General features: G+C 51.4%; 1 protein-coding gene across 10 annotated transcripts; it reads right to left on the bottom strand.

The window, feature by feature from the left end:
* Positions 1-16: 16 nt before the first annotated feature.
* Positions 17-16,203, bottom strand: DMKN (dermokine). Of its 10 annotated transcripts, none has more exons than XM_053607984.1 (20): positions 15,430-16,200; positions 14,993-15,166; positions 14,838-14,894; positions 14,508-14,558; positions 14,249-14,365; positions 13,501-13,557; positions 13,117-13,185; positions 12,875-12,925; positions 10,058-10,111; positions 9,126-9,185; positions 8,940-8,987; positions 8,419-8,466; positions 5,728-5,784; positions 5,389-5,436; positions 3,452-3,496; positions 3,289-3,333; positions 2,415-2,486; positions 1,368-1,391; positions 1,212-1,259; positions 17-158 (listed from the first exon to the last, which is right to left on the bottom strand). In XM_053607984.1, the coding sequence occupies exons 1-19, from the start codon at positions 15,817-15,819 to the stop codon at positions 1,212-1,214; spliced, it is 1,515 nt and encodes a 504-aa protein (XP_053463959.1). In that variant the 5' UTR covers positions 15,820-16,200; the 3' UTR covers positions 17-158. The 10 variants fall into 10 exon arrangements, with proteins under 10 accessions (XP_053463959.1, XP_053463962.1, XP_053463958.1 ...); XM_053607987.1 differs by lacking the exon at positions 17-158 and adding an exon at positions 227-315 and having other exon boundaries at positions 14,249-14,345; positions 14,509-14,558; positions 15,430-16,197; XM_053607983.1 differs by lacking the exon at positions 17-158 and adding an exon at positions 227-315 and having other exon boundaries at positions 15,430-16,196.
* Between the last annotated feature and the right edge of the window lie 7,561 nt (positions 16,204-23,764).

The following is a 23,764-nucleotide window of genomic DNA, read 5'->3' as shown; positions in this document are numbered from 1 at the left end:
GTCCTAGGGAAGCAAGGTCAGTAAGATCCATGTTTTATTTTTCACAAAGAAGGTTAGAACTAGAAGTTCCTCCTGAACTGTCACAGTGACTTTGGGTCTCAAGACCGAGTGGGCAGAAAGTGGCGGCTTTATCCGGAGGCTGGTGGTCACTGGAACAACTGCAACGGGGTGGGCAGAAACAAAGGACAAACCAGGTCCCCAGTGTAGAAAGTGGAGGTGTCAGCACCCAGGGTGGGAGGGCTGCAGGAGGAGCACGCCATCAGGCTCCTGACAACCAGCATTTTCCGGGTCTCAGTAGTGACTGGAAATAATTTTCTAGAAGAAAGCAAATCAAGTCATAGAAGGTGGTCACTCCTTTTTTTTTTTTTTTTTTTTGTTGAGACAGGGTCCCACCCTATGCCCCTGAGCAGACTGCAGTGGGTGTGGTAGCTCACTGCAACCTCAGACTCGGGCTGCGGGCACCCCACTGCCTCAGCCTCCGGAAGCCGCTGGGATTACAGGCACTCGCCAGGGCGCCCAGCTGGGGTTTTCCATTTTTTTCATGAGTCGGGGTCTCACTGTCGCTCAGGTGAGTCACGAACTCCTGAGCTCAAGCGATTCTCCCTCCTCAGCCTCCCACAGTGCTGGGATTACAGGCGTGAGCCACCACGCCTGGCAGAAGGTGGCTACTCCTTAATCTGCTGAAACTGAGTGTGCTTTCCCCCAGCCACCAAGATTCTCTTTCTCCGCTGCCCTGCCTGGTCACCTGCATTGCCCCTCACCTTTGCTTCCACCAAAACACACTCGGTGCTGCTGCCAAGCTAATCCATGACCTCTTCCCCTCTGGAGCCTCACTTTGTCCCGCCCTGAACCCTTCCACTAGCCAGGCTCCCCTCTCTCCATTTCTCCTGTACAATCTCTATCTGGTTCCCTGTCCTCAACCTAGAACACCAGCTTCTCCTCAGAGCGTGCCTGCGTGGTCCCACCTGTTCAGCCCTTCACTCCGAACTCACAGGGGGTTTCCAAGGGTCATTTACTTATGACTCTGGCTCCACACCCGACAGCAGGGTCTCCTCCTCCTTGATACCTGCAGCGTATCCACCCAGCGCAACCTTGACTTCCTGACACCACTGACTGAGGTCTGAGGAAATGCCAGGATCCCGGCCCTGCCCGAGAGATGACGACACCACAGCTCCTGGGATGCGCCCTGTGCCGCTCACTCTGACACTCACCTACCAGAACTTCATCCAGTGCAGCAGGCTGGGTTGCACCCGGGAAGCCTGCGGGACAAGGAGAATGCCTGAGTAGACATCACACTGTCCCCTCCATGCCCGCTGTCCTCAGGTCCCATCTTTCCCCAGCCAGATTGCCTGGGCCCCCACACTCACCGAGGAAGAAGGCGTCACTCCTCCCTGGAAAGAGAAGATCAGGAGGTGATGTGAGACTACGGTGGCCTCACAAAGGGCCCAGTGACAAGGGCAGGCTCAAGGCAGGATTATTGCCAAGGTCCTGCAGTCTGACTATGGATATTCAGTTACACAGCAGGAATGGAATGGAATTCCACAGTTACTATGGAATTTGTTACACAGCAGGCTTATTCTCCTAAGTGCATTTTATCCAAGATGCTATTGAATGTGGTCTCTGAGCGCACACTGATCGAGAGAAGATAGGGTATCCCTTCTGCCTGCTCCAAGGATAACCAGCGACCACAGTGACTGGCGAAGCAGATGCCCCCCAGTAGATTTCACTGCAGCCCCACAGCCTTTCAGTCGGTTCAGAGTTTCTGATCTCTCAGGAGAAGGTCTTCTCCCCAAAGGCGGGGCTTTCTTAGTCTGAGTGATGGATGGAAAAATCCTGCCTACCTTTTCTTTGCCAGCTTAATTAGTATTTAGTGTATTCATTTACTGACATTATAAGATTGTTCTCTTTGCAATTGAACAAAACAAAATTCTCAAGTGTTTGTTTCCATTTATTTCCTTTGTGGCATGAAGCATTCATTTCCCCACCAAGCAAGCATTCCCAGCTGGCCTTTCCTCAGTCCTCAGTGGCCTGCTCACCTCTCAAGACAAGATCAGCACAGAGCAAACTGCCGAGAAGGGCTGCTTGTGTGTTGTCTTGTGTCCTGCTATTCTTTTAGAGACTCTTTGAGAGTGCACCGGAGCCCAGCACTCTCTCTTATCTAAGGTGGTGGCCGCTGCTCCCTTTCGACCTTTTCCCTGTGAGCATGAAGAGCACTGAACCCTCCTGCCCTCCACTTCCAGGCTGTTCTCTTGGAACCTTGAGTCTCCCTTACACAGACATGGGGAGGACTGACTTTGAAAGTACAGAGGATTCAGCCTCAGCCAGCCAAGCAGGGGGCTCTGGCTGTAAAAACCTCTCTCCCTCTCCCACCTGCAGAGACCCCAGGGGGAAAACGGGGCAGGTGCACCTCTTACCTTAGCAGGGGTCTTGGGTGGGTACTGCCAACTATAGGCTGTAGGATATGCCTGCTGGCCATAAACGTGGTTCTGGGAGTGGGGAATGGGAGGGGAGAGGGGGCCATGGGAGGAAGGAAGAGAGGGTGAAGTCATTTTTTGCTCTGGAAAAGCACCCTGCTTTCCTGCCCTGACTGGACCTTTCATGAATCCCCCGCCTTCACCCCTACTTGCATCATAGGTTTGCCTTTCTTTCTTTCTTTCTTTCTTTCTTTCTTTCTTTCTTTCTTTCTTTCTTTCTTTCTTTCTTTCTTTCTTTCTTTCTTTCTTTCTTTCTTTCTCTCTCTCTCTCTCTCTCTCTCTCTCTCTCTCTCTCTCTCTCTCTCTCTTTCCTTCCTTCCTTCCTTCCTTCCTTTCTCTCTCTCTCTCTCTCCTTCCTTCCTTCCTTCCTTTCTCTCTCTCTCTCTCTCTTTCCTTCCTTCCTTCCTTCTCTTTCTTTCCCTTTTTACCTTCCCTTCTATTCCCTTCCCCTCCCCTCCCCTCCCCTCCCTTCCCTTCCTTTTCCCTTTCCCCTTCTCCTTCCTTCCTTTCAAAATTTTATTACAATGGGGTTTACTATGTTGCCCAAGCTTGTTTCAAACTCCTGGCCTCAAGAGATTCTCCTGCTTCAGCCTCCAAGGAACTGGGACTGCCACCGCACCCCTGTGTTTTCTTTTACACAATCTCCTCCAGCCAGCCAGAGCCTCACTTTATTGTCCTAGCCCACGCAGCCACCTCCTCCTTCCCTTGGTACTTCTCCCAGCTCTCAAGAGTCACTTGGGAGGTGAGGGTAGGAAACCAAGGAAAGAAGGACCAGGAGCTAAACCAGATGGTGATCAGGTGGCAAACATCTTACCTTAGAAACTGCTGCATCTTGCCTTTCTCCACCAGGCTGAGAAAACTATTGAATTAGGGGAGTGAAAGACAGTATCAGATTGGCGACCCAGGAACGAGGCTGAGAAGAGACCAAGGACCAAGAGACCAAGAGACCAGGGAAGTTGCAGGGCAAAGAGACTCACCTGATCGGCACCACCCGCCCTCTTCTGTAGCGATGGGTCTGCACCCTGAAAGGGAGAAAGGAGCCAGTTAGCATCTGGTTGGTTCAGCCCATGCAGACTCTGTGGGCTCCAGCATCCACTGCCTAGGCCACTCCTCCGGGTGGAGCAGGGGTGTCTCCCCCACCCCATGCTCACCTCTGCCATGGTTAGTGCTGCCTACAGAAAGACAACCCAGGGAAAGCTGACGGCCCAGACAGATAGAGCACACACATCTCCACACTCAGGGCTGGGGAGCCAGGGCAGAGAACCTGGTTTGGCAACACCACCCCACCCATGCACCTGGAGGGCTGGCAGCTCTGGCCTGAGACTGATCTAGAACAACAAGTGAGTTGAAGCCATGCAGGCTCCCCAGGCAGACCCAAGCAACTCGGCCCAGCCCAAACCCTCTGCTCCCCTCATAGGCCCTTTACTCCCTGTAGGAAACACTACAGGGGCCTTGGGAGGAGGGGCTGTTATCAGAAGCTAACGGGTCAGGTCAGCTCTGGGTTAAAGGAAGGAAAGAAAGGGGAGAACCACAAGAAAGCAGATGAAGCCACTCCAGGCACCCCGCATACGCACCAGCACCCCTTCCCCAGGCCAAGGAGAGAAATTCTAAGCGTTTGGGAAAAGGTTTAGTTCAGGTTATCATGCCTTCTCTAGGAGGATACTAGAACTCCCTCCCCACACTCATAGGCTAAGAATTAAGTCCTAACTCTGACTTGACGCTCCGCCTTACCCACACCTGACACTGAATCTAAACCCCCTATTAGCCCTAATACTGGTTGTCCAGAGGCCTCCAGAGATTTTCTGCTTGGTCTGCTTTTCTTTTTTTTTTTTTTGAGACAGAGTGTCACTCTTTTGCCCAGTCTAGAGTGCCTCGGTATCAGCCTAGCTCATAGCAACCTCAAATTCCTGGGCTCAAGTGATCCTCCTGCCCCGGCCTCCCAAGTAGCTGCGACTACCGGTGCCTGCCACAATGCTCAACTAATTTTTTCCTGCATTTAGTAGAGATGGGGTCTCGTTCTTGCTCAGGCTGCTCTCTAATGCCTGAGCTCAAAGAATCCACCCACCTCAGCCTCCCAGAGTGCTAGCTAGGATTATAGGTGTGAGCCACCATGCCCGGCCTTGGTCTGACTTTTAAAAAATTAAATTAGTTATGAACAATTAAAAATCAGATTTCTAGTTTTTCTTGAAAAGTCATACAATGTAGCCACATTGGTCCCACAAGTGTGTGTAATAACACTCAGCTGGGGGCCTTGACCTCTGACTTTGCATGGCCCCACCTGTCCAGCCTCATGGACTTGGCACATGTGGACATATGAGTGGGCAGCACTTGCCTCACTGCCCAAGGGTCTGGTTTCTCAAAGGCCATTGGCCATGCAGAATCTAGGGGTGACCCTGTGCATGGGCCTGTACTTGCCCCTGACCTGATCCCCCCCACACATACTACCCTCCAGTTTCCCCTCAGCTTTCCTCCCTAGTGTCCCGTGGTTGACCCCAGCCCAGGTCCCTCCCTCTGGTCTCCCTCCACCTGCTCACCCTGCAGTACCCACCCAGCTATGGCTCCCCCCGAGCCAGACCAAGCTCAGCAGAAGTGTCAGCAAAGCAGAGGCAGTGGCCAGCTTCATGTCTCTCCACCTGTGGAGGCCTCAGAGCTCCGGCCTCAGCTTTTATCCCAGGAAAGGACCTCCCACCCTATTCCTCAGTGACTCACAGCTTCCTCTCCCACTCCACCCACTCTTAAGATTACATAAAGCCCCGAGAGTGGGAAGGGAAGGAGGCACCATCCTCAGCAGGGAGGGCAAGAAACTAGGACACAAACCTTGGCTAGCCACTTGCCAAGGGCCCTGAGCCTGGTGTCCCAGAGCTGAGTCCTTACTGCAAAATGAGATGTCCTGCCCCACCCCCCTACCCCTTACCTCAGTAATTGCCTTCCAGTTGAAGAAAGGAGTGTTACTTTTGAATTCCTAGAGAAAGAAGGAGAGCTGAGTGGGCCCAGGGGAGTGCAGAACTCAGAGTGGTATGTGACAGCACTTTGGGAAGGTTCCCAGATCTCAAGAAGGAATGGGCTTGAGAGCCTAGGTGTGGTTTAGGGTTAGAGGGAGAATTTGAGATGGTGTTGGTGATAAGACATGGATGAGATACCTGTCTCAAAAATGGAAAGGGGGGGATTTTAAGACAGGTAGCTGCCTTGAGAGAGGCATGGGGAGAGGCGGGACAACCAAGACCCCCAGTTCTTCAAAAGAGAATTCTCCTACCTCCCAGAGTCGGTGGAAGTAGAGGCGGGCTCGAGTGCTGGGGGCGGGGACTTTGTTCTGCAGAGGAAAGTTGGGAGCGGGTTAGCAGGGGAACCTGACCACTCACCTGGCCCTACTCCTGCTGCTGTCACCTCTCAGCCTTCAGAATTCCCTGGGACTCAGTTGGGGGGTTGGGGGAGCTGAGATTCTTGAGGGACCCCAGAAAACTATTTGGAAATAGGAGAGAGAAGCAGGATCTCCGGAGCTTTAACGAGCCCTCTGTCCCCTGCACACCTCAGGCTCTCTAAACTGTTTCTGCCCTCACCATAGCAAAATCTCAGGATTAGGACCTGTCCCAGCTTCCCCTTTCCCATCTGCCAGGCAGCCTCGAGACCATTTCCCAAAGCTGTGGGGTCGAAGCCACCCCTTCCAGCCCCTTTCCACCCCCTTCACCCCCTGGAACCACAGTGCAGCCATAAGAAAGGAGCAGAGACCAGGAGTGTGGGGCAGCTACAGTTTATTTCAAGGGCAGGAGTTGAGAATAGTGATGAGATAGTGGAGTTTTAAGAAGGGAGAAGGGGGCTCCCATCCATCTGGTAGCTCCTTGTCTGGAGGTCACGGGATATCAGCGCTTCTCTGGCCCTGGGCAAAGAAATAGGTTCTAAGAGGGAGCTTGGGGGATAGAAATTCAGGGGAGTAACGGGCCAGGCCAAGGGGTAGAATGAGCCTCTGCTCCAGGAATCTGCAGGGACATTTTTGCCCAACCATTTGTCATCCATGCAAATCTGGATGTCCCAGGTTGGGCTGGAGAACCCCCTACCTGTCCAGGAATACTACACAGAGTCCCCCTCTGCTCAGCCCTTGCTCTGGCTGAGGTCCTCTGCTCCTTCACCCGCACCGTAGAGAATTGGATATCATTCTCTTCTCTGCCTTCCTCTTTCCTAATCCTCTGTCTAGGAGATCTGTCCCCAAGGGAGCTGGCCCATGTGAATCCTGCTCCCAATGCCATCACTCCCCTTACTGCTCCCTAGAGGAGTGGAAACATTTCCATCTCTCCTGGCTACCTGGGAAGGGTCTGGGCCCTGGTTCTTCCACCAGACTCTAAGGTCCTTGAGGCCCAGTTCAGAGTCTTGTCCCTACCAAAAACTGTTCTTTATAAGGCAGAAAACATATTTTGTTGTTCAAACCAGAAACCCACCCACAGCAGCTGAAAATGTCTCTTGCCTTTTTCCCCTCCCCTTCTCATTCCCCAAAGGTCACATTTTGCTTTTCCTGAGTGCAAATTTTGTGAAGACAGGGATCCACGTCTTCATTCTTTTACATTGAAGGTCAGAAACTCCACCGCTCAGAGGGGTCGGTCAGGTGGCTGAAACCACCATGTCGGGCAGGGCATTTTGGCCACCCTGTCACTGCCCCAACAGAGGGCCCAGTGTTGCCACACGTTTCAAGAGAAACCAGATATCCCAACGTTATGTGAAGTCTCTCAGTTATTTAAACTTTGGCAACTAATTCCCCATTTAAAAATGGGGAAGGGGATGGTTCAAGGTTCAAGATACATCAGTGAGTCACAAATTGCAGCTTCCGCCTTTGGTTTTTGAATGTTTATCTGCCCTTTGTCCCCTCCCTTCTTATCCTGCCCCCTCCATTTTGGAGGTGCCTCTGGTATTCTAGTGCCCAATCAGCCTGGCCAGAGGTGTCCCTTCAAGAGGCAGGGGGGAGGCGGGGCACGGTGCCTCACACCTGTAACCCTAGCACTCTGGGAAGCCGAGGCGGGAGGATGGCTTGAGCTCAGGAGTTCGAGACCAGCCTGAGCAAGAGCGAGCCCCCATCTCTACTAAAAACAGAAAAACTAGCTAGGCATTGTGGTGGGCGCCCAGCTACTTAGGAGGCTGAGGCAAGAGGATAGCTTGAGCTCAAGAGTTTGAGGTTGGGCTCAGTGCCGTAGCTCAGTGGTTAGGGCACTGGCCACATACACCGGGGCTGGTGGGTTCGAACCTGGCCCGGGCCTGCTAAACAACAATGACATCTACAACAAAAAAATAGCCAGGTGTTGTGGCGGATGCCTGGAATCCCAACTCCTTGGGAGGCTGAGGCAAGAGAATCACTTAAGCTGAAAAGTTTGAGGTTGCTGTGAGCTGTGACACCATGGTACTCTACCCAGGATGACAGAGTAAGACTCTGTCTCAAAAAAAAAAGGCACAGGGGAAGGGAGGAAGGAGACAGTGTTCTGGGCCAACTAACTGTCCTCTAAGGTTGTGGATGTGCAGGATCTAGACTAACGCTTATCATCCATCAGGCACTTGGCCAATGTGCTTCCTGTTCCCTTCTCTCTCTGGTGTCGGTTGTCATGTGGCCTTTTAGCTCCACCTGCCTCCTCATTCAGCTACCCCTTAGGATTAGGCCTGCTTACTCTCCCCCTCAACTGCCAGGTCTTCAGTGGGAAACGGAGACTCAGAACCTGCTCGCGTCTCTGTGTGGAAGCAGTAAAGAGGCCCATCTGCTCCCTGCATGCTCAGCTCCCACCTGTTTCCATACTCTCCCTCTCTTCAGGTCTCTGCTGTCCTCCCTTCTCAGTTTGTTGATTTTGTTTTTGTCCCTACACACTTTCTTAGAGACCATCATCATTTCCCTAGTTCACCAAGCAGAGGTTTTCCTTTCTTCCTGTGTCCCTCTCCCCCAGAGATCAAGACTGCACGGCCTTTCAGCCCTTACCTTGTCTATGGCATCCCAGTTAATGAAACCCAGCTTGGATTTAAAATTCTGCAGAGAGAAAAAAGAAAAGGAGAATGGCCAAATTAGGTCATAATGTCATTGGCTCAGGGCTTTAGGCCAAGAGAGGTCAAGAACTACTGCTGACTGTTGGTTTAGAAAGAGGACTTTAGGCCAGGTGTGGTGGCTCATGCTTAGGTGGATGGATTGCCTGACCTCAGGAGTTCAAGACCAGCCTGAGCAAGAACAAGACCCTGTCTCTACTAAAAACAGAAAAACTAGATGGGTATAATAGCACACACCTGTAACCCCAGATTACTCAGGAGGCTGAGGGAAGAGGATTGCTCAAGCCCAAGAATTTGAAGTTGCTGTGAGCTATGATGCCACAGCACTCTACCCAGGGCAACAGAGACTCAGTCTCAAAAAATATATAAAAATAAAGAGGACTTTAGCCTCTTTCCATGGCAAGGGACAGGGGTAGGTTTTCCAAACTGGAGTGAGCACCACTATCTCGCAGACCTCACCTTCCAGAAATTTTCGAAGTTGAACAGCCCGGAAGACGTCTCAGAGTTCTAAGGAACCAACAAGAAATAGATGAGATTGAGAAGACACTTTGTGAGCATGAGGTGGGAGATCTGAGTGTCAGGAGGGGAGGCGAGCATGGTCGATGCCACGGGCCCGGCCCCAGCCAGAGTATCGCCTTCACTCACCACGGTGTTGACTCCACCGACAGCGTCACCTCTTCCACTGCCCCCATGGAACCCTTGCCCCTAGGTGGGGAAAAGGGGAACTGATGTTCGAGGCTTGTGCATCTTATCGTGCGTGCCCCTTGTCAACCTGCTCCTGCCCACCCCTCATGGCCTTCGCTCAAGCTCCCTGCGCTCCTCCCTGTAATGCCACCTTCTCGGCTTCACACAGAGCCTAAAAATCCCCCCTCGGGAAGCCTTATGTGACTTGCTACCATCTAACCCTACCCAGTCCCTTGAATCACTTTCATACTCTCATGTCTGCCTTTCCAAAACACCACTAATAATGAAAGTAAGTAATGTCTAGTGCCTCTGCACCCCGGGACTGAGCCTTGTCCTCCTGTGTTCCTGTGTGGAACCAGGAAACTGAACTCAGTGGTGTCTGGCAGCCTCTCAGGATCCACCTCCATCGTCTGGGTGCTGCAACACCCTGACGTGGTTACGGTACAGAAAGCTATCCGGTAACTGTGGGCAGTGCAGGCCTCCCTGTCCCTACTTTATCCCAGGAAGCCAAGGCCCAGAGAGGTTAATGGAATTGCTTGATGACACACAGCTGACGTGTGACAGAGCTGGCATCAGAACCCTCACCTTCTAACTCAAAGCTCAGTGACTCTCGACTTCCCAACCCTGTCTTAGTCAGTATGGTTTTTCAAACTGTCCTCTCAACCTTTCATTTTTCCTCTCACAAAGGTAACACAGCTCTGATGCCAGTGGAAGGAGGGAAGGAATGAATAAATCAAGGAGGGGGAAGTGGATTCCATGCCCCCGTTGGGTTCCTGTGGGTCACAGACACAGATTCAAAGCAGCTTACAAGAAGAAACTGCTATCTCTTTTCCCAGGCTGTTGGCACCCTCCACCACCCCTCCTGGAGCCAGCCCTGCCTGCATGAGGCTTACCTGTTGACTGCCTTGGGAGCCCCCAAGAAGGTGAGCACTCTCTCTGCTTAATCCCTAGGGAGACAGAAAATGGAGAGGAGTCAGTGGGAGGCAGGTGGGGGCGTTGGTGAGAGGTCAGGATAGCAGGGTGCAGCGGAGGAACTCCTGAATCAGGGGACTGAGGCATGAGCACAGCAGAGGACTTCCCTGACCTGGAGAAAAGTCTTTCTCGCAGGGTAGCTCCGTCCTTGCTGGCAGGTCTGGTTTAACCTCCTGGAGCTGGAGTCACTGCTCAGTTATGATGTTTATAGATAACATCACCCTCTCTGTTTATATCCATTTCTGCAAGTTTGCAAGATTGCTCAAACTTTAGCCAGAAGGGCCTTAGCCAGGAAAGTATCTGAAATTTCCCCTGGTTTTAAAGGAGGAGTGAGCCAGGCTATTGGAATAAATTGATTTAAACTGAAGGATCCCATCGGAATGGATGTTTGGCATTGGCCAGAAAGGCTATGCTTGCTGGCAGCCGATGGGAGTTGAGGTGGCACAGGTGACTGGCCAGTCTCCTAAGTGAGAAGTAGGCTCCTCCTGAGTCCTGCTTTCATTACGGGGTGTGAAGCATGAGATTCTCAGGCCCATCAGCTCTTCCTTACCCCCAGAGCTGCCAGTAGACCAGGCTGGGATGGAGGGCCATGTGCCCTGCTAGTATTGCTACCCGCAGAGTTGACCTCCATCCCACTTACTACTGGTACAGTTTCTATTCCCAAGGCCTGTCATCCCCTTACCCTGTACTTCCCTGTGTCCCTCTGCCCCTGAGAGATTATACAGCAAAATAAAGATCCCTGTTTTAGACCCTGAGGCCACCATCCCACACTAATGTATTGATTTAATATGATTCCTCTAACAATCCTAAAGGAATTCTGTTTGAGAACTTGTTAGAATAATGTTGAAATTCATTCAGAAGAACGAAGGTCTAAGAATAGGTAAGAAAATGCTGGAAAGACAAGTGGCACAGGGCTTGCCTTGACAGATGTTAATGTCCTATAGAGCTACTATAAATAAAGCAGTATGGTCTCGGCTCCAGAACAGATGAATCAGTTTAACAAAATAGAGCTTCCAGAAGCTCTCCCCAAACATTAAGGTATTTAAAAACGGCCTTTTTTATTTTTTTTTATTTATTTTTTTTTTTTGTAGAGACAGAGTCTCACTGTACTGCCCTCGGGTAGAGTGCCGTGGCGTCACACGGCTCACAGCAACCTCTAACTCTTGGGCTTACGCGATTCTCTTGCCTCAGCCTCCCGAGCAGCTGGGACTACAGGCGCCTGCCACAACGCCTGGCTATTTTTTTGTTGCAGTTTGGCCGGGGCTGGGTTTGAACCCACCACCCTCGGCATATGGGGCCGGCGCCCTACTCACTGAGCCACAGGCGCCGCCCTATTTTTTATTTTTTAGACAGAGTCTCACTATCACCCTGGCTGGAGTACATGGTATTGTCATAGTTCACAGCAACCTCAGTCTCTTGGGCTCAAGTAATCCTCTTGCCTCAGTCTCCCAGTACAGGCACCCATGACCATTCCCAGCTAGTTTTGCTATTTTTAGTAGAGACAGGCTCTCACTCTTGCTCAGGCTGGTCTCAAACTTGTGAACTCAGGCAATCCACCTACTTCAGACTCCTAGAGTGCTAGGATTACAGGTGTGAACCACGAGGCTCAGCCTACAAATGGCATTTTAAATCAGTGGTGGAAGTGATTTAGTCCATGGAAATGGGAATATCAGTCACATATTTGGAGGAAATTATACCTCTTTTTTTTTTTTTTTTTGCTGTTTTTGGCCGGAGCTGGGTTTGAACCCACCACCTCCGGTATATGGGGCCAGCACCCTATTCCTTGAGCCACAGGTGCCACCCTATACCTCTCTGTTTTTAACTAATTTCCCCTCATAAAGGAACACATAGCTCTGGTGCAAAGTATAGGATTTGGGGGTGGGGGGACACTAGACAGTATACAGCAAAATTAAGTCCAGATAGAGTAAAAGTTCAAAAAATGAAATTATAGATGTATTCATAGCACTAGAAGAAAATAAAGACCTTTAAAGCAATACACCAAGAGCAGAAACTATAGGAAAAAACTTACATTTTAAACTACTTTCAAACTTAAGAGTTTGGTATATAAAAAACTAGAAATAGACTTACGAACTGGGAGAAATTTTCTTAAACCCTGTATATCTATAAAATGTCAGTCCAATAGATGGAGGGCTCTTCAGAGAGCGCCTTGTCAGCTTAGCCCCACTGCCCTCTTCTCCCATCTGGCCTGGCCCCTGGTTCTTGGGTTTCACTCCCTCCAAGGCCTCACCCAGGAGCTTCTTAGCGATGCCCAATCTCGGCCCCATCCGACACCTGCTGAATCAACCTGCACTTTCACAAGACAGGGTGATTCACGTGGACGTGAGCTTAACCCTAATTCTGTCAGCACCACGGGTGTTGACATAAGCCCAGGTTTCCAGAATGACTGAGGGAATTACACTTTCCAAACCCTTCTCTCTGCCAGAGTTCACCGAAGTCTGTTCCCTGGCTGGGGTAGAGGACGTTGGAAATGATTACGTTTCTAGAAGGACTGCTTTACATGGGGTTTCTTGCAGGCCATCTGTGCTATAAAGTGAAGTATGACATACAAGGATTTGCAATGAATTATTAGTTTGGAGCTTGTTACTATTTTTAGGACTCCGAGTTTGGTTTCTTTTGCCTAAATTGTCAGTTCCCCTGGGCGGAGCTGGATGGAGCTGATTTGTGAGGACTGGGCACAGCCTGCGATGACCCGAGTCACCCCGCGGTTTGGTTCTCACCTGATCCCCGGAGCCTCCAGACAGGCGGACTGCATTCCCTGGGTTGTCACACTGTGGGAGAGAAAAAGACTCTCAGACACCAATTCCTGCCCACGAATGACAGCATTTCCACCGCAGCAGCACTGCGGCCCCCTTCTCAGAGCAGCCCTCGCTCCCCATCCCGCCAGCGGCCTCTGCCCCTCTCCGCCTCTCGCCACACTCCGAGGGAGATTTGCGCCCCTCCGCGCTCACCAGCCACTCACCTCGGGTTTATTTCCACTACCGTTTCCGCTGCTGCTGCCGCTGGAGGAAGAGCCGGTATTGGATCCCTGCTAGAGAACAATTCGCAGAGTTCATGCAAAGGGGCCTCTAGTTCCCAGCGCGTTGACGGATTTGTTTCAACCCCTGATCGGTTTCAGCCTGTCTCCGGCTTCCATAGCTTCCCGGTCCTTAGCTAGTTGGTGGCTGAGGGAAGTTAGTCCGAGCCCCGAAGGCCAGATATGGCCGAGGGCATTTGGAGACGTGAGAGGATTGGGGGAATCTCAAGTTTTGCCGGCTACTCCCGCCCTCTGGAGCCCAGCTGCGCACAGGCGCAGCGATCCTGCCACCAGGGGGCGGGATGCGGAAGGGACCCCTGGAGTCCTCACCTGGGAGCTGGGGTGGCTGCTTTGATCAAAATAATTAGAATTTTCTAAGGGTTGGTCCTAGATGGGGGAAAAGGAGGGTAGCACAAGGAGCAGTAAATTAAAGCAGCTTAGGGAATGTGGCTGTTAATTACTCAGCCTGCTCTTTTTCAGGACCTTTCCCAGGCCCTCAAGGAAGACGCGGGAGAGTGGCTCCCTCTCTGCAGCCCCTCCCCGGAGCTCTACCCTAAGACAGCTGCCAGGGCCTGGTGCCCTCCTGGCCCCCTCACCCATGGTGTAGGGGCCTCTTACGCTGGGCAGCTATTAGTTTTGTCTACACCACAGCTCTGTACGCAGCTTTAAGTCTCTATGCATATAATCCTGTCCCCTCTTCTCTTGGGAGTTACCCAAACAAGTGTCATATTTTCCTATGTCCACTTCCTTTCTTCCCTCTACCACTTCCAGCTCTACTCGGACCGCCAAGTGGACGTGACTGCAGGAATAGCGCTCAGACAGGCAGAGCCTCCCACCAAGGCAGAGTGGCAGATAAGGGACAAGGTAAGCAGAAGAGGCCGATCCCCTCCTGTGAAAAACCATAACTTGTATGTGAGGAGCGTGGCTTGGCTAGGAAGGTGGGAAACAGAGGCTTCAGGAGCCCCAGGGCGACAACTAGCAGTGAGGTCACCCACCCCGGGGGGCAACGGCAGCTTTGAGGGAAAATTTGGGGCCCATCTCCTCAGCGGGGACCACCAGGGGCAGGTGCAGAACTCACCCAGTTGGTCCCAGAACTGCTGTAGCTGTCGTCACCTCTGCCGCTGTTGCTGCCTGACTGTGAGCCGCTGCTGCCCGACTGTGAGCCGCTGCTGCCCGACTGTGAGCCGCTGCTGCCCTGAGAGGAAGAAAGCGACCAGAGCCAGGATTAAAGGCAGGAACCCAGGACTGCTTCCCTGCTCCTCTTCCGCTCCTGCCCGGGGCATGTCCCTGCCCCGTCCTCCCAGGGCGGCATGCTCAGGCTGCCCCTCCCCACTCACCCCAGAGTTGCTAGAGCTTCCTCCTGAGCCAGATGGTGGGGGGTTGGTGCACTGCAGACGGACAGGGACGGTTATTTCAGTCACAGCATCTCCAGGAGCCTGGCTCTCCTGCTCCTTAAGGCTTGGCTTCCTGCCCCAGAAGTTGTCTCTCCCTCCTCCCCCTCACTCTCCTCTCCTCTTCTTTGCTGTCTCCCCAGGCCCATCTCCTCCTGGCCCATATTCCTTTCAGCCCAGTCCTTCCCCTCCCCATCTTTCTTTCCTCTTATTTTTCTCCACTTTCTGTCACAGGCACCCAGGCACCTCTTTGCATCCTCAGACGCATCCTCTTACCCCGGTATTTTGGCCGCTGCCTCTCATGGAATCATAACCAGGCTGGGCCACAGCTCCCTGCAGTGGGGGTAGGGGGGTTGAGACCGAGTGTGGGATTCAGGACTTGGAGGAAAGGAGGGACAGGGCAGAGATCAGGGCTGTGGTGGTGTCTTTACCTGAACGTTGGCCCCAGTGTTTGGTGGCACTCCATTGCCTCCTGGACCCCCAAAGCTTCCCTGAGTTCCAAAGCTGCCTGATGAGCTTCCAGGGAATCCATGGCCCCAGGGAGTGCCTGAACCTCCGAGATTGCCTATGTCGCCTACGCCGCCGCCGTGGCCTCCAGATGCTCCCTGCGAGGACAACAGACCTGCACTTAGGATGCCCGTCTCCGACTCTGATGGGGAGAAAAGGCAAAGCAGGCATAAGACCAAGAGAGACCAGAGCACAGCAGAGAGATGCAGAGAGACGGCTGGCAGAGGAAGGGGCATAACACAGACGAAACCGCCCAGGCAGCTGCGAATAAGAGATCCATTTATCCTTCTGACCATTTCCTAAGACTCTCACCGGCTGCCCTCAGCTTCCCTTTTCCATCCCCAACTTCCTGGTCACTCACCCAAGCACCATGGCCGCCGGGCATTCCCTGCCAGGAGCCATGGGCAGCATCTGCTCCATGTTGAAGGGCATTCCCAACCTGTCTGGCAGCCTCGCTCCCACCATTTCCAAGACCATGGGCTGCCTCCCCAATCTTATGGCCCAAAGCGTCTGTGGCCTCCCTGGCTGCAGAGCCGGCTGCTTCTCTGAACCCTTGGCCAGCAGCATCACGGGCTGCCCCTCCTCCCTCGTGGCCAAGGGCCTGCCCAAGGCCCTGGCTAAGGGCATCACCCACTCCATGTCCGACGGCCTCCCCAACATTTATTCCAGCTCCACCTTGCAGTGGGCCAGCCTTCCCGCTGCCCAGGCACAGGGCCAGCAGGAGGCAGGGTAGGGAGCTCAGTAACTTCATCTCTGCCAGCTTCCCCTCTCCCCCCTGATGCCTTCTTCCCACCCAAGTCTACTTCTTGTTGCCCTTTCTCTGCCTCTGTGCGCCCTCCTCGCTTCCCTTCTCCCTCTGACTTTTCGTCCTTCCTTCCCTCCCTCTGGGTATGCAGCCTTCTCTCTCCTTTCCCAGACTCCCCTGCCTTCCCAGAGTCCTCCTCCCTCACCCTACTCTTTATAATGTAGGTTGGACGAAGGGGACAGGGCTGGGCAGCCCTGGGTCCCTCCCCACAGTGACTCAGGGCAAGGCCACCGATAGGGTAATGAGCTGTAATTGTGAGCCTGAGAGGCTGTGTCGAAACAGAGAGGGAGTCTGTGCATCAGAGAGGGAGGGAGAGTGGGGTGAGACGATGCAAAACCATTCCAGTTTCCCAACCCCAGGAATTTGGGGCGCAGGGTGGTGGCAGGGGCATCTCAGGAGATAGGTTGATGGAGTCTTCTGGAGGCGGTGGGGTAGGTGGGGGCTTGGAAGGGAGGAATCACGGGCAGGACCCCACCAGGGCAGCAAGAAAAGGGAAGCCCAGCAGGCCGGGACCCACCCTAGGTGCCAGCCTGGCTCAGGGGCACCAGCATGATGGCAGGTGCCTGCCCCTTCTTGGCCTTTTTCAGTTTCAGTTGGCCTTCCTGTCCCCTCCCCCCTCCCACATTGCTACTTAAAGGCAATAAGAGTCCCACTCTTGCAGCTCACAGAGAGAGACCGGCAGCCATGGGGCTATGTCTAAGGCTCTGATGTTCTAGGGAAATCCTTCAGTGGGGACCCTAGGTGTCAGGGAAGGAAGTGGCCACAACCTGGAGAGTGGTCAGCCAGGTGTTTTGGTGAGCGCTTAGGATGCTCTTGGTGAGAAAGCTGGGTGTGGAGCAGGGGAACTGGGCGGGCCAGCCACCCCCAGGGAAAGAGTGGGAGGGAAAGGCCAACCAAGGGAGGGAGCAGCTGACCCAGGCACCCGTCCTGTTTACCTGGCTTGGAGGAGACACGTGTGTGTGTGTGTGTGTGTGTGTGTGTGTGTGTATACAGTGGGACTGCATCAGCTCACCCCCAGCCTGGCTCCCCAGGTTGCACATGGTCAGGAGGAGCATGGCCCTCTCCCCAGCCCAGCTCAGGCACAGAACTCAGCCGCTCCAGGTCCCATCCCTGCTTAGCAAGTGTGGCCACTTCTCTGTTCCCAGGGGCTGCGGGTCATCCCACTTGGCACCAACTGGTATCACTGGGACTCATCGCCCAGTTAGGAGGGGCCGGTTTCCATCCACCTTTCTCAATGTCTCTCAGTCAGTCTCTCCCTCGCTCTCTCCACCCCGGCTTGTAACATCCAACATGTCTTACCGTGTAAACACATCCCTGCTTGCCCTCCTCAGCTCCTACTTCCCTGTTATTCCACCTCTGACTCCTTAATGACAACAATAATGGTGGTGATAATAATAAGAAGAAGAAATGCAGCTCCAGCTTATCAAAGCCTTCTGTGTGCCCAGCACTGGACTAAGCATTTTAAGGATCATACAGCCCTGGGACATAGGTCTTATTGTTACCCCATTTAGAGATGCAGAAATTGGGGCTCAGAGAACACATAGTGACAAGGGCCAACTGCAGCCCAGTCCCACCCCAAACCTCCTCCCCAGAATTTTCTGTCTTTTCAGTGTTTCCTGCCTCCTCCTACTTTGTAAAGCCCCTTAGTTGTTCTCTGGATAGAATTGACTTGGGGCTTGCTCTGGGACTGTACATGAGAAGAGCAGGGGTTCAGGAGTAAAGCTGGCAAAAAACCCCAAGACTGGCAATGAAGATGCCACAGGGCAGGAGGAGGGATACTGGGTGGTGCAAAAGCTCCTTCCCAGCACTTTAACACTGCTGGTGGGATTGCAAACTAATACAGCCTCTTTGGAAAGAAGTATGGAGAATCCTCAAAGAGCTAAAAGTAGACCTTCCATTTGATCCTGCAATCCCATTATTAGGTATCTACCCAGAAGAAAAAGTATCATTTTACCAGAAGGACATTTGTATTAAAATGTTTATTGCAGCTCAATTGCAATTTCACAATTGCAAAAATGCAGAAGCAACCCAAGTGTCCATAATCACATGAATAGATTAATAAACTATGGTATATGTATACTGTGGAATACTATTCAGCCATTAAAAAGGTGGGCACTTTACATCTTTTATATTAACCTAGATGGAGTTGAGACCCATTCTTCTCAGTAAAGTATCACAAGAATAGAGAAGCAAGTGTCGAAGATACTCAATACTAATGTGAAGTCAGTAGGCAAGCGAATGTGCACATTAGAGAAAAACTCAATTAATTCAAGTTGGGGGAAAGTGGGAGGAGGGAGAAGGATTGATGTGCTGCCACCGTATGGACACAATGTAGGAGTACATAGCACACATCCTGGTAAGGGGAGCAACCACAACTTGGACTCTACCTAACAAATGCAGACACTCTGACCTAATCGTCTGTACCCTCATATTAATCTAAAAAAAAAAAAAAAAAACAACAAAAGCAAACAAACAAAGAAAACAACTTCCAGAACTCTGGCTGGACTCTGCCTCCACAATGTTGTATATCTTCTCTCTCCTTTCTCTAATATTAACATTTTTCTTTAAACTAGCTTACTTTTTTTTACATAAGAATATTTTAGGGTCAGGCACAGTGGCTCACACTGAGCAAGAGCGAAATCCTGTGTCTACTAAAAATAGAAAAACTAGCCAGGCATTGTGGTGGGCGCCTGTAGTCCCAGCTATTCGGGAGGCTGAGGCAGGAGGATCGCTTGAGCCCCACAGGTTGTGTTGCTATGAGCTTTGATGACACCACAGCACTGCACCCAGGGTGACAGAGTGAGACTCTGTCTCAAAAGACAAAAAAAAAAAAAAAGATACTTTAAGTGAATATTTTATATCACAACCATAAAGAGAAAGCCAGGATCACTGCCCATAAATAGAAAGTGTTAGAGAAACACAGTGAGAAGTAAATACTGGCACCCCATTCTACTGGCCATGGCTCCTGTCCCAGCTTCGTTTAAAAGGAATATTAGCAGCTGTGAGAGAGATGTTCGAGCACAGTAGCACAGAAATTGAATCTTTTTCTTTAACATAATCAGAAATCTTCAAAGAACACCAAGAAGAGAGTAAGTATCTCGCTGTGTCCACAAGCCAGCTAAACTCTCCCGTGCCACTGGCAGTCTCCCCTTCCACCTTCTGGGAAAAACTGCCCTCAGACATTGCTGACCTCAGCTCAGTCTTAAGGCCAACTTATTAAATGCCCGTTGTGAACCAAGTATCGGTTTCTTTCACATACATGAGCCCATTTAATCTGCACTATGATGTCAAGAGTTTAATATTAATCCCATTTTACAGATGAGATAAATGAGGCCCAGAGTGGTTAAACATCAAATCCAAGACTATATGGGGGAAAGATCATGGTAAAATGGAGCTGTCAAAATTTGACCCAGGTCTGTCTGACTTCCAGCTTTTTTCCCTACATTGTCACAGCTCCTTTGTTCTTGTTCATAATAGCATCCACAAATCTGACACACCCACATCACATCCAAGACCTTGGGACTTTTCTCTCTTATCCACTACCTCATTCATTTAAGACATTATTTACTTACTACCTACTCTGGGCCTCATCTAGCCAGGGCACTGGGGATACAGCACGATGCAAGATCATCCAAGCCTTTCTCTTTGCGGAGCTTACATGCATCGTGGGGAAGGCTGGACAACAAATATATCAGATGATGGGGAAACCGCAAAAAAAAATACAATGGGGTGAGGGAATGGAGAAAACAGAGGAAGTATTTTAAATAGGGTAGCCAAGAAGGGGCCATTTGAGATGTGAAGGGATTAGGAGAATGAGCCATGAGGATATCTGGGGCTGGAATATTGCAAGTAGTGAGGTTAGCCTGTACAAAGGCCCTGAGGCAGCTTACAGTATTTGGGGACCAATGTGGCCAGAGCAGAGGGAGAATGGGAGGAGTTGAAGTCAAAGAGGTAAAGATCAAGAGAGGACTTTGACCTTTACTCTGAATGAGTTGGAACCAAAAAGGCCCTGAGTTGTGGGCAGGTGCTGACAGGGCTCCCCTAGGGAACAGACTGGCAGGTGTTAGAGGCCAGGGAAGAGGCTGTAGGGAAAGAATGGAGACTGGACTCAAGTGTAGTGGGAAGATGAGGACTTGGGTCTGGGTGATGTCTCTGCTCCCTCTGTTGAGTCCTGAGTCTCAAACTGGCATCTGCAGTCTCACCTCATCCAGGGTGCCCATTCTGGAGCCCAACTTCAGATCCTAGCTCCGCTGCTAACTAACCATGATCTTAACCCTTCTGTGCAACAGTCCCCTCATCTATACAGTGCTGTGAATGTGGAGATTAACTGAATCGACATGCAAAGAGCTTCCCACCAGGCGCAGCAGGGCTCGGGGTTGTTCACGGTGGTGCTGGGCATGCTGGTGTTGTTAGAGTGCTTTCTTGGCCATTGTTCAATCTTGAGGCACACACGCACCCCCACACATGCACGTGCACACACCCCAAAAGGGCCAAATGCAGAAATGTTTTTTTATTTGAGACAGAGTCTCACTCTGTCACCCAGGCCAGAGTGCTGTAGTGTCACCATAGCTCACGGCAACCTCAAACTCTTCAGCGAGCCTCCTGCCTAGGCCTCCTGAGTAGCTGGGACTACAGGCATGTGCCACCATGCTCAGCCCAGAAACATAACTTTTAAAGAGGACTCATTTGGAAGTAGCCGCCTCCCCCTTCCTGAGGGTGGCAGGGGAGCGTACTGCCTCACTAGTAGGGATGACCCTTGGAGTCCCCCCATCACCATGTACAAGCTGGGTGGCTTCAGGCAGTTCTCTGCATTCCCTGGTCCTCCTCTTCATCATCTCTAAGAGGATAATCATGGTACCTGCCCCATGGGTTGGTTGTCAGGATGAAATGAATCACGTCTGGGAGTGCTTAGCACAGGCCCAGTGAGCACTCCATAAAAGATGGTTGTGAGGGCCCCACCCAAACTCCTCTCCCAGTTCTTCAACATCTGCAGAAACTGGCCCCTCCTCTCCTTGTCACCCCCTGGTCTAGCTCCACCCGTCTTGGGCAAAACAGCCTATTCATTCACACTTCATCTATGGCCCTTCCCAAATCTGCTCAAGCCAGTGGCTCCCCTTTGTGCCTGGCTTCCACCTCACCTCTTGAACCTCTTAGTCTAGGAGGGAAATGAATATAATATTCATAATATGACCACAGATTGTCATGAGTAGATTGAAGAAAAAAATATGGGTGCCATGAGAGATAACAACAAGGATGGGCTGTTGTTTGGGTTGGGTGGTCAAAGTAGCTGAGGTCTGAAGGGTAAGAAAGAACGAGCATGGGGGGCAGAGAAGTGGGGAGAATATTCCAAGCAAAGGGAACAGCAGACAAGCCTCTGGGTAGGAGAGGACTGTGCCGGTTTTACCTTCAAAACCACCTCAAAGCTCTCTTTTTCCAGAAGCCTCCCAGAATTGACCCTTAGTGCATGAGGATTATCACACATCTCTTTGGTACTTTCAGGACCCCCACCCAAGTAAAATCCAGCAAGAATGTGCACAAAAATAAAGTCAGTGGGGCCGGGCACAGTGGCTCAAGCCTGTAATCCCAGCACTCTGGGAGGCTGAGGCAAGAGAATTGCTTGAGCTCAGGACTTCCAGACTAGTCTGGGCAAGAGTGAGACTCCATCTCTACTAAAAACAGAAAAACTAGCCAGATACTGTGGTGTGTGCCTGTAGTCTCAGCTACTCAGGAGGCTGAGGCAAGAAGATTGCTTGAGCCCAGGAGTTTGAGGTTGCTGTGAGCTATAATGCCATAGTGCTCTACCCAGGGCAACAGAGTGAGACTCTGTCTTCAAAAGGAAATAAACAAAGTCAGTGGAAGCTTTTTATTTTATAAAAGAAGGGTTCCCTTGACTATTACTTTTCAAAAGCAGCCTCTGTAGGAGTCCTTGAAGTAGGGACTCCTCCAATACATACGAAATGATGCCCAGAGCAGAGCAGACCCTCAGTAAACGTTTGACACAAATGAAACGTTCTGTTTATTAAAGTGCAGCAAGCAGCTGTCTGCAGCCTACTTTGAAATGCATCAAGAGTGTGTTGATCTGTGGCTGGCTGGACAGATGTGTGATGAGCATGCCTAGTAAAATGTTAATAATAACATCTAAGTGGTAAAAATGCAGGTCTTCATTGGAAAATTCTCTCATCTTTCAGGATGTTTGATATTTCAAAATAAAATGTTGCAGGGAAAGGGAGGAAATATATATAACAACATGAAGGTCTTCCACCAAATAAGGAAAATGCAGCAAGGGCAGCATATGGGAACATCACCTCTACTGCAGGTCCTCCTGTGGTGGGTGTTTCCTTTAGCTCTCTTATATCTGCTTTCATAGTCTGTCTATACCTGGTCTCCTTGGGAAGGCTGTAAATTCCCCAAGGGTAAGAACACTGTCTTTGATTGATGGAATTTTGGAGCTGGAAACCATGATCTTAGTCCTCCCCTTCCGATTCCCACCCACTTAGCGGAGGAAACTGTGGCTCCTAGAGGGGAAGTAAGCTGCCTTCAGGCACCTGTTCCCTAGTGAAATGCAGGTCTCCCCGCTCCCAGGCCAGCGGGTAGGACTTTGTGGGATCCGAACCAGATCCAGGCCTGCTGCTTTCTTATGGGTTACCCTGCAAGTGCCCTTGCCCCACCAAGCCTCAGTTTCCTCATCCATACAATGGGGTTAATAAGAAGTCTCCTTTTAGTTGTGGGAGACTTAAAGGGTTACAGAATATGAACAGGTCTTTACACAGTACCTGGAATCTAGCAAGTGCTGAGCGCACAAGCAGTTGCCAGCATCATCGCTGTTCCTCTGCTCTTGGGACCGTCTGCACATCTGAAAACTGGGGTTTTTGAGTGGCGCCTGTGGCTCAGTGGGTAGGGCACCAGCCCCAAATACCGAGGGTGGAGGGTTTGAACCCGGCCCTGGCCAAACTGCAACAAAAAACTGGATGTTGTGGCAAGCGCTTATAGTCCCAGCTGCTCAGGAGGCTGAGGCAAGAGAATTGCCTAAGCCCAAGAGTTTGAGGCTGCTGTGAGCTGTGACACCACAGCACTCTACCGAGGGTGATAAGGTAAAACTCTGTCTCAAGAAAAAAAAAAAAAAAGAAAACTGGGCCTCTGTGTCTCCATCTGTACCACTAGTAAGGAGGCCTCCCTCCCATCCTCACTGGTCATCCACCTGAGCCTTCGGTCCTGCCCCTTCTGTCCCCTGAGAGGATCGTCCCTGCCTATCTTTTTTCCTCTCTCCTCATTCACTTATTCCTCTGTCCTTCCGATGCCAAACAGGAAGAGACCCCTCTCTGTATTCCTGGAGTATCCTCTGTGGCTCTTAGGCTGTCTCCCTCCACTTACTACGTAAACTTGGTCATGTTTCCTAACCTGCGCAAGCCTCCACATGCTTCTCTATAAAATAAGGCAATAACAGTACCTTTTACCTAACTGGGTGGTTAAGGATTCGGTGATGTCATGCATGAAAAGTGCCTGGCAGGGAGCCTGGCATGTTTCAATTGCACAATGAACACAAGTAACTATTGTTATTCCTCTGGCACCTCATGCTCTGAATGAGGATGCTGCCCTGGACTCCACCTAGGCTCCAGCCATTCTCTCCCTGTTGCTTCCGTGCTCACCACTGGCCTTCGGAGGACTTAGCTGCACAGGGGCCGAGCACAAACTTTGCACACCAGCAAAGCGTGGCTTGTCCCTGTTAACTTCCCTCTTAGAGCTGATCAGCCTGAAATCTCCAGCTCAACCCATAGTGCGCTACAGCCCTCCCCCCCAACTCCTTCTGCAAAGTAACAAGAAAAGACAAGCCTCCGTCCCCCCTGCCCCGCCACCCTACCCTCCTTAGGGAGCACATGGATCACAATGAAAG

Source organism: Nycticebus coucang, chromosome 10 (assembly GCF_027406575.1).
Source record: "Nycticebus coucang isolate mNycCou1 chromosome 10, mNycCou1.pri, whole genome shotgun sequence".
NCBI lineage: Eukaryota > Metazoa > Chordata > Mammalia > Primates > Lorisidae > Nycticebus > Nycticebus coucang.
This window is presented reverse-complemented; position numbering and strand designations above follow the sequence as displayed.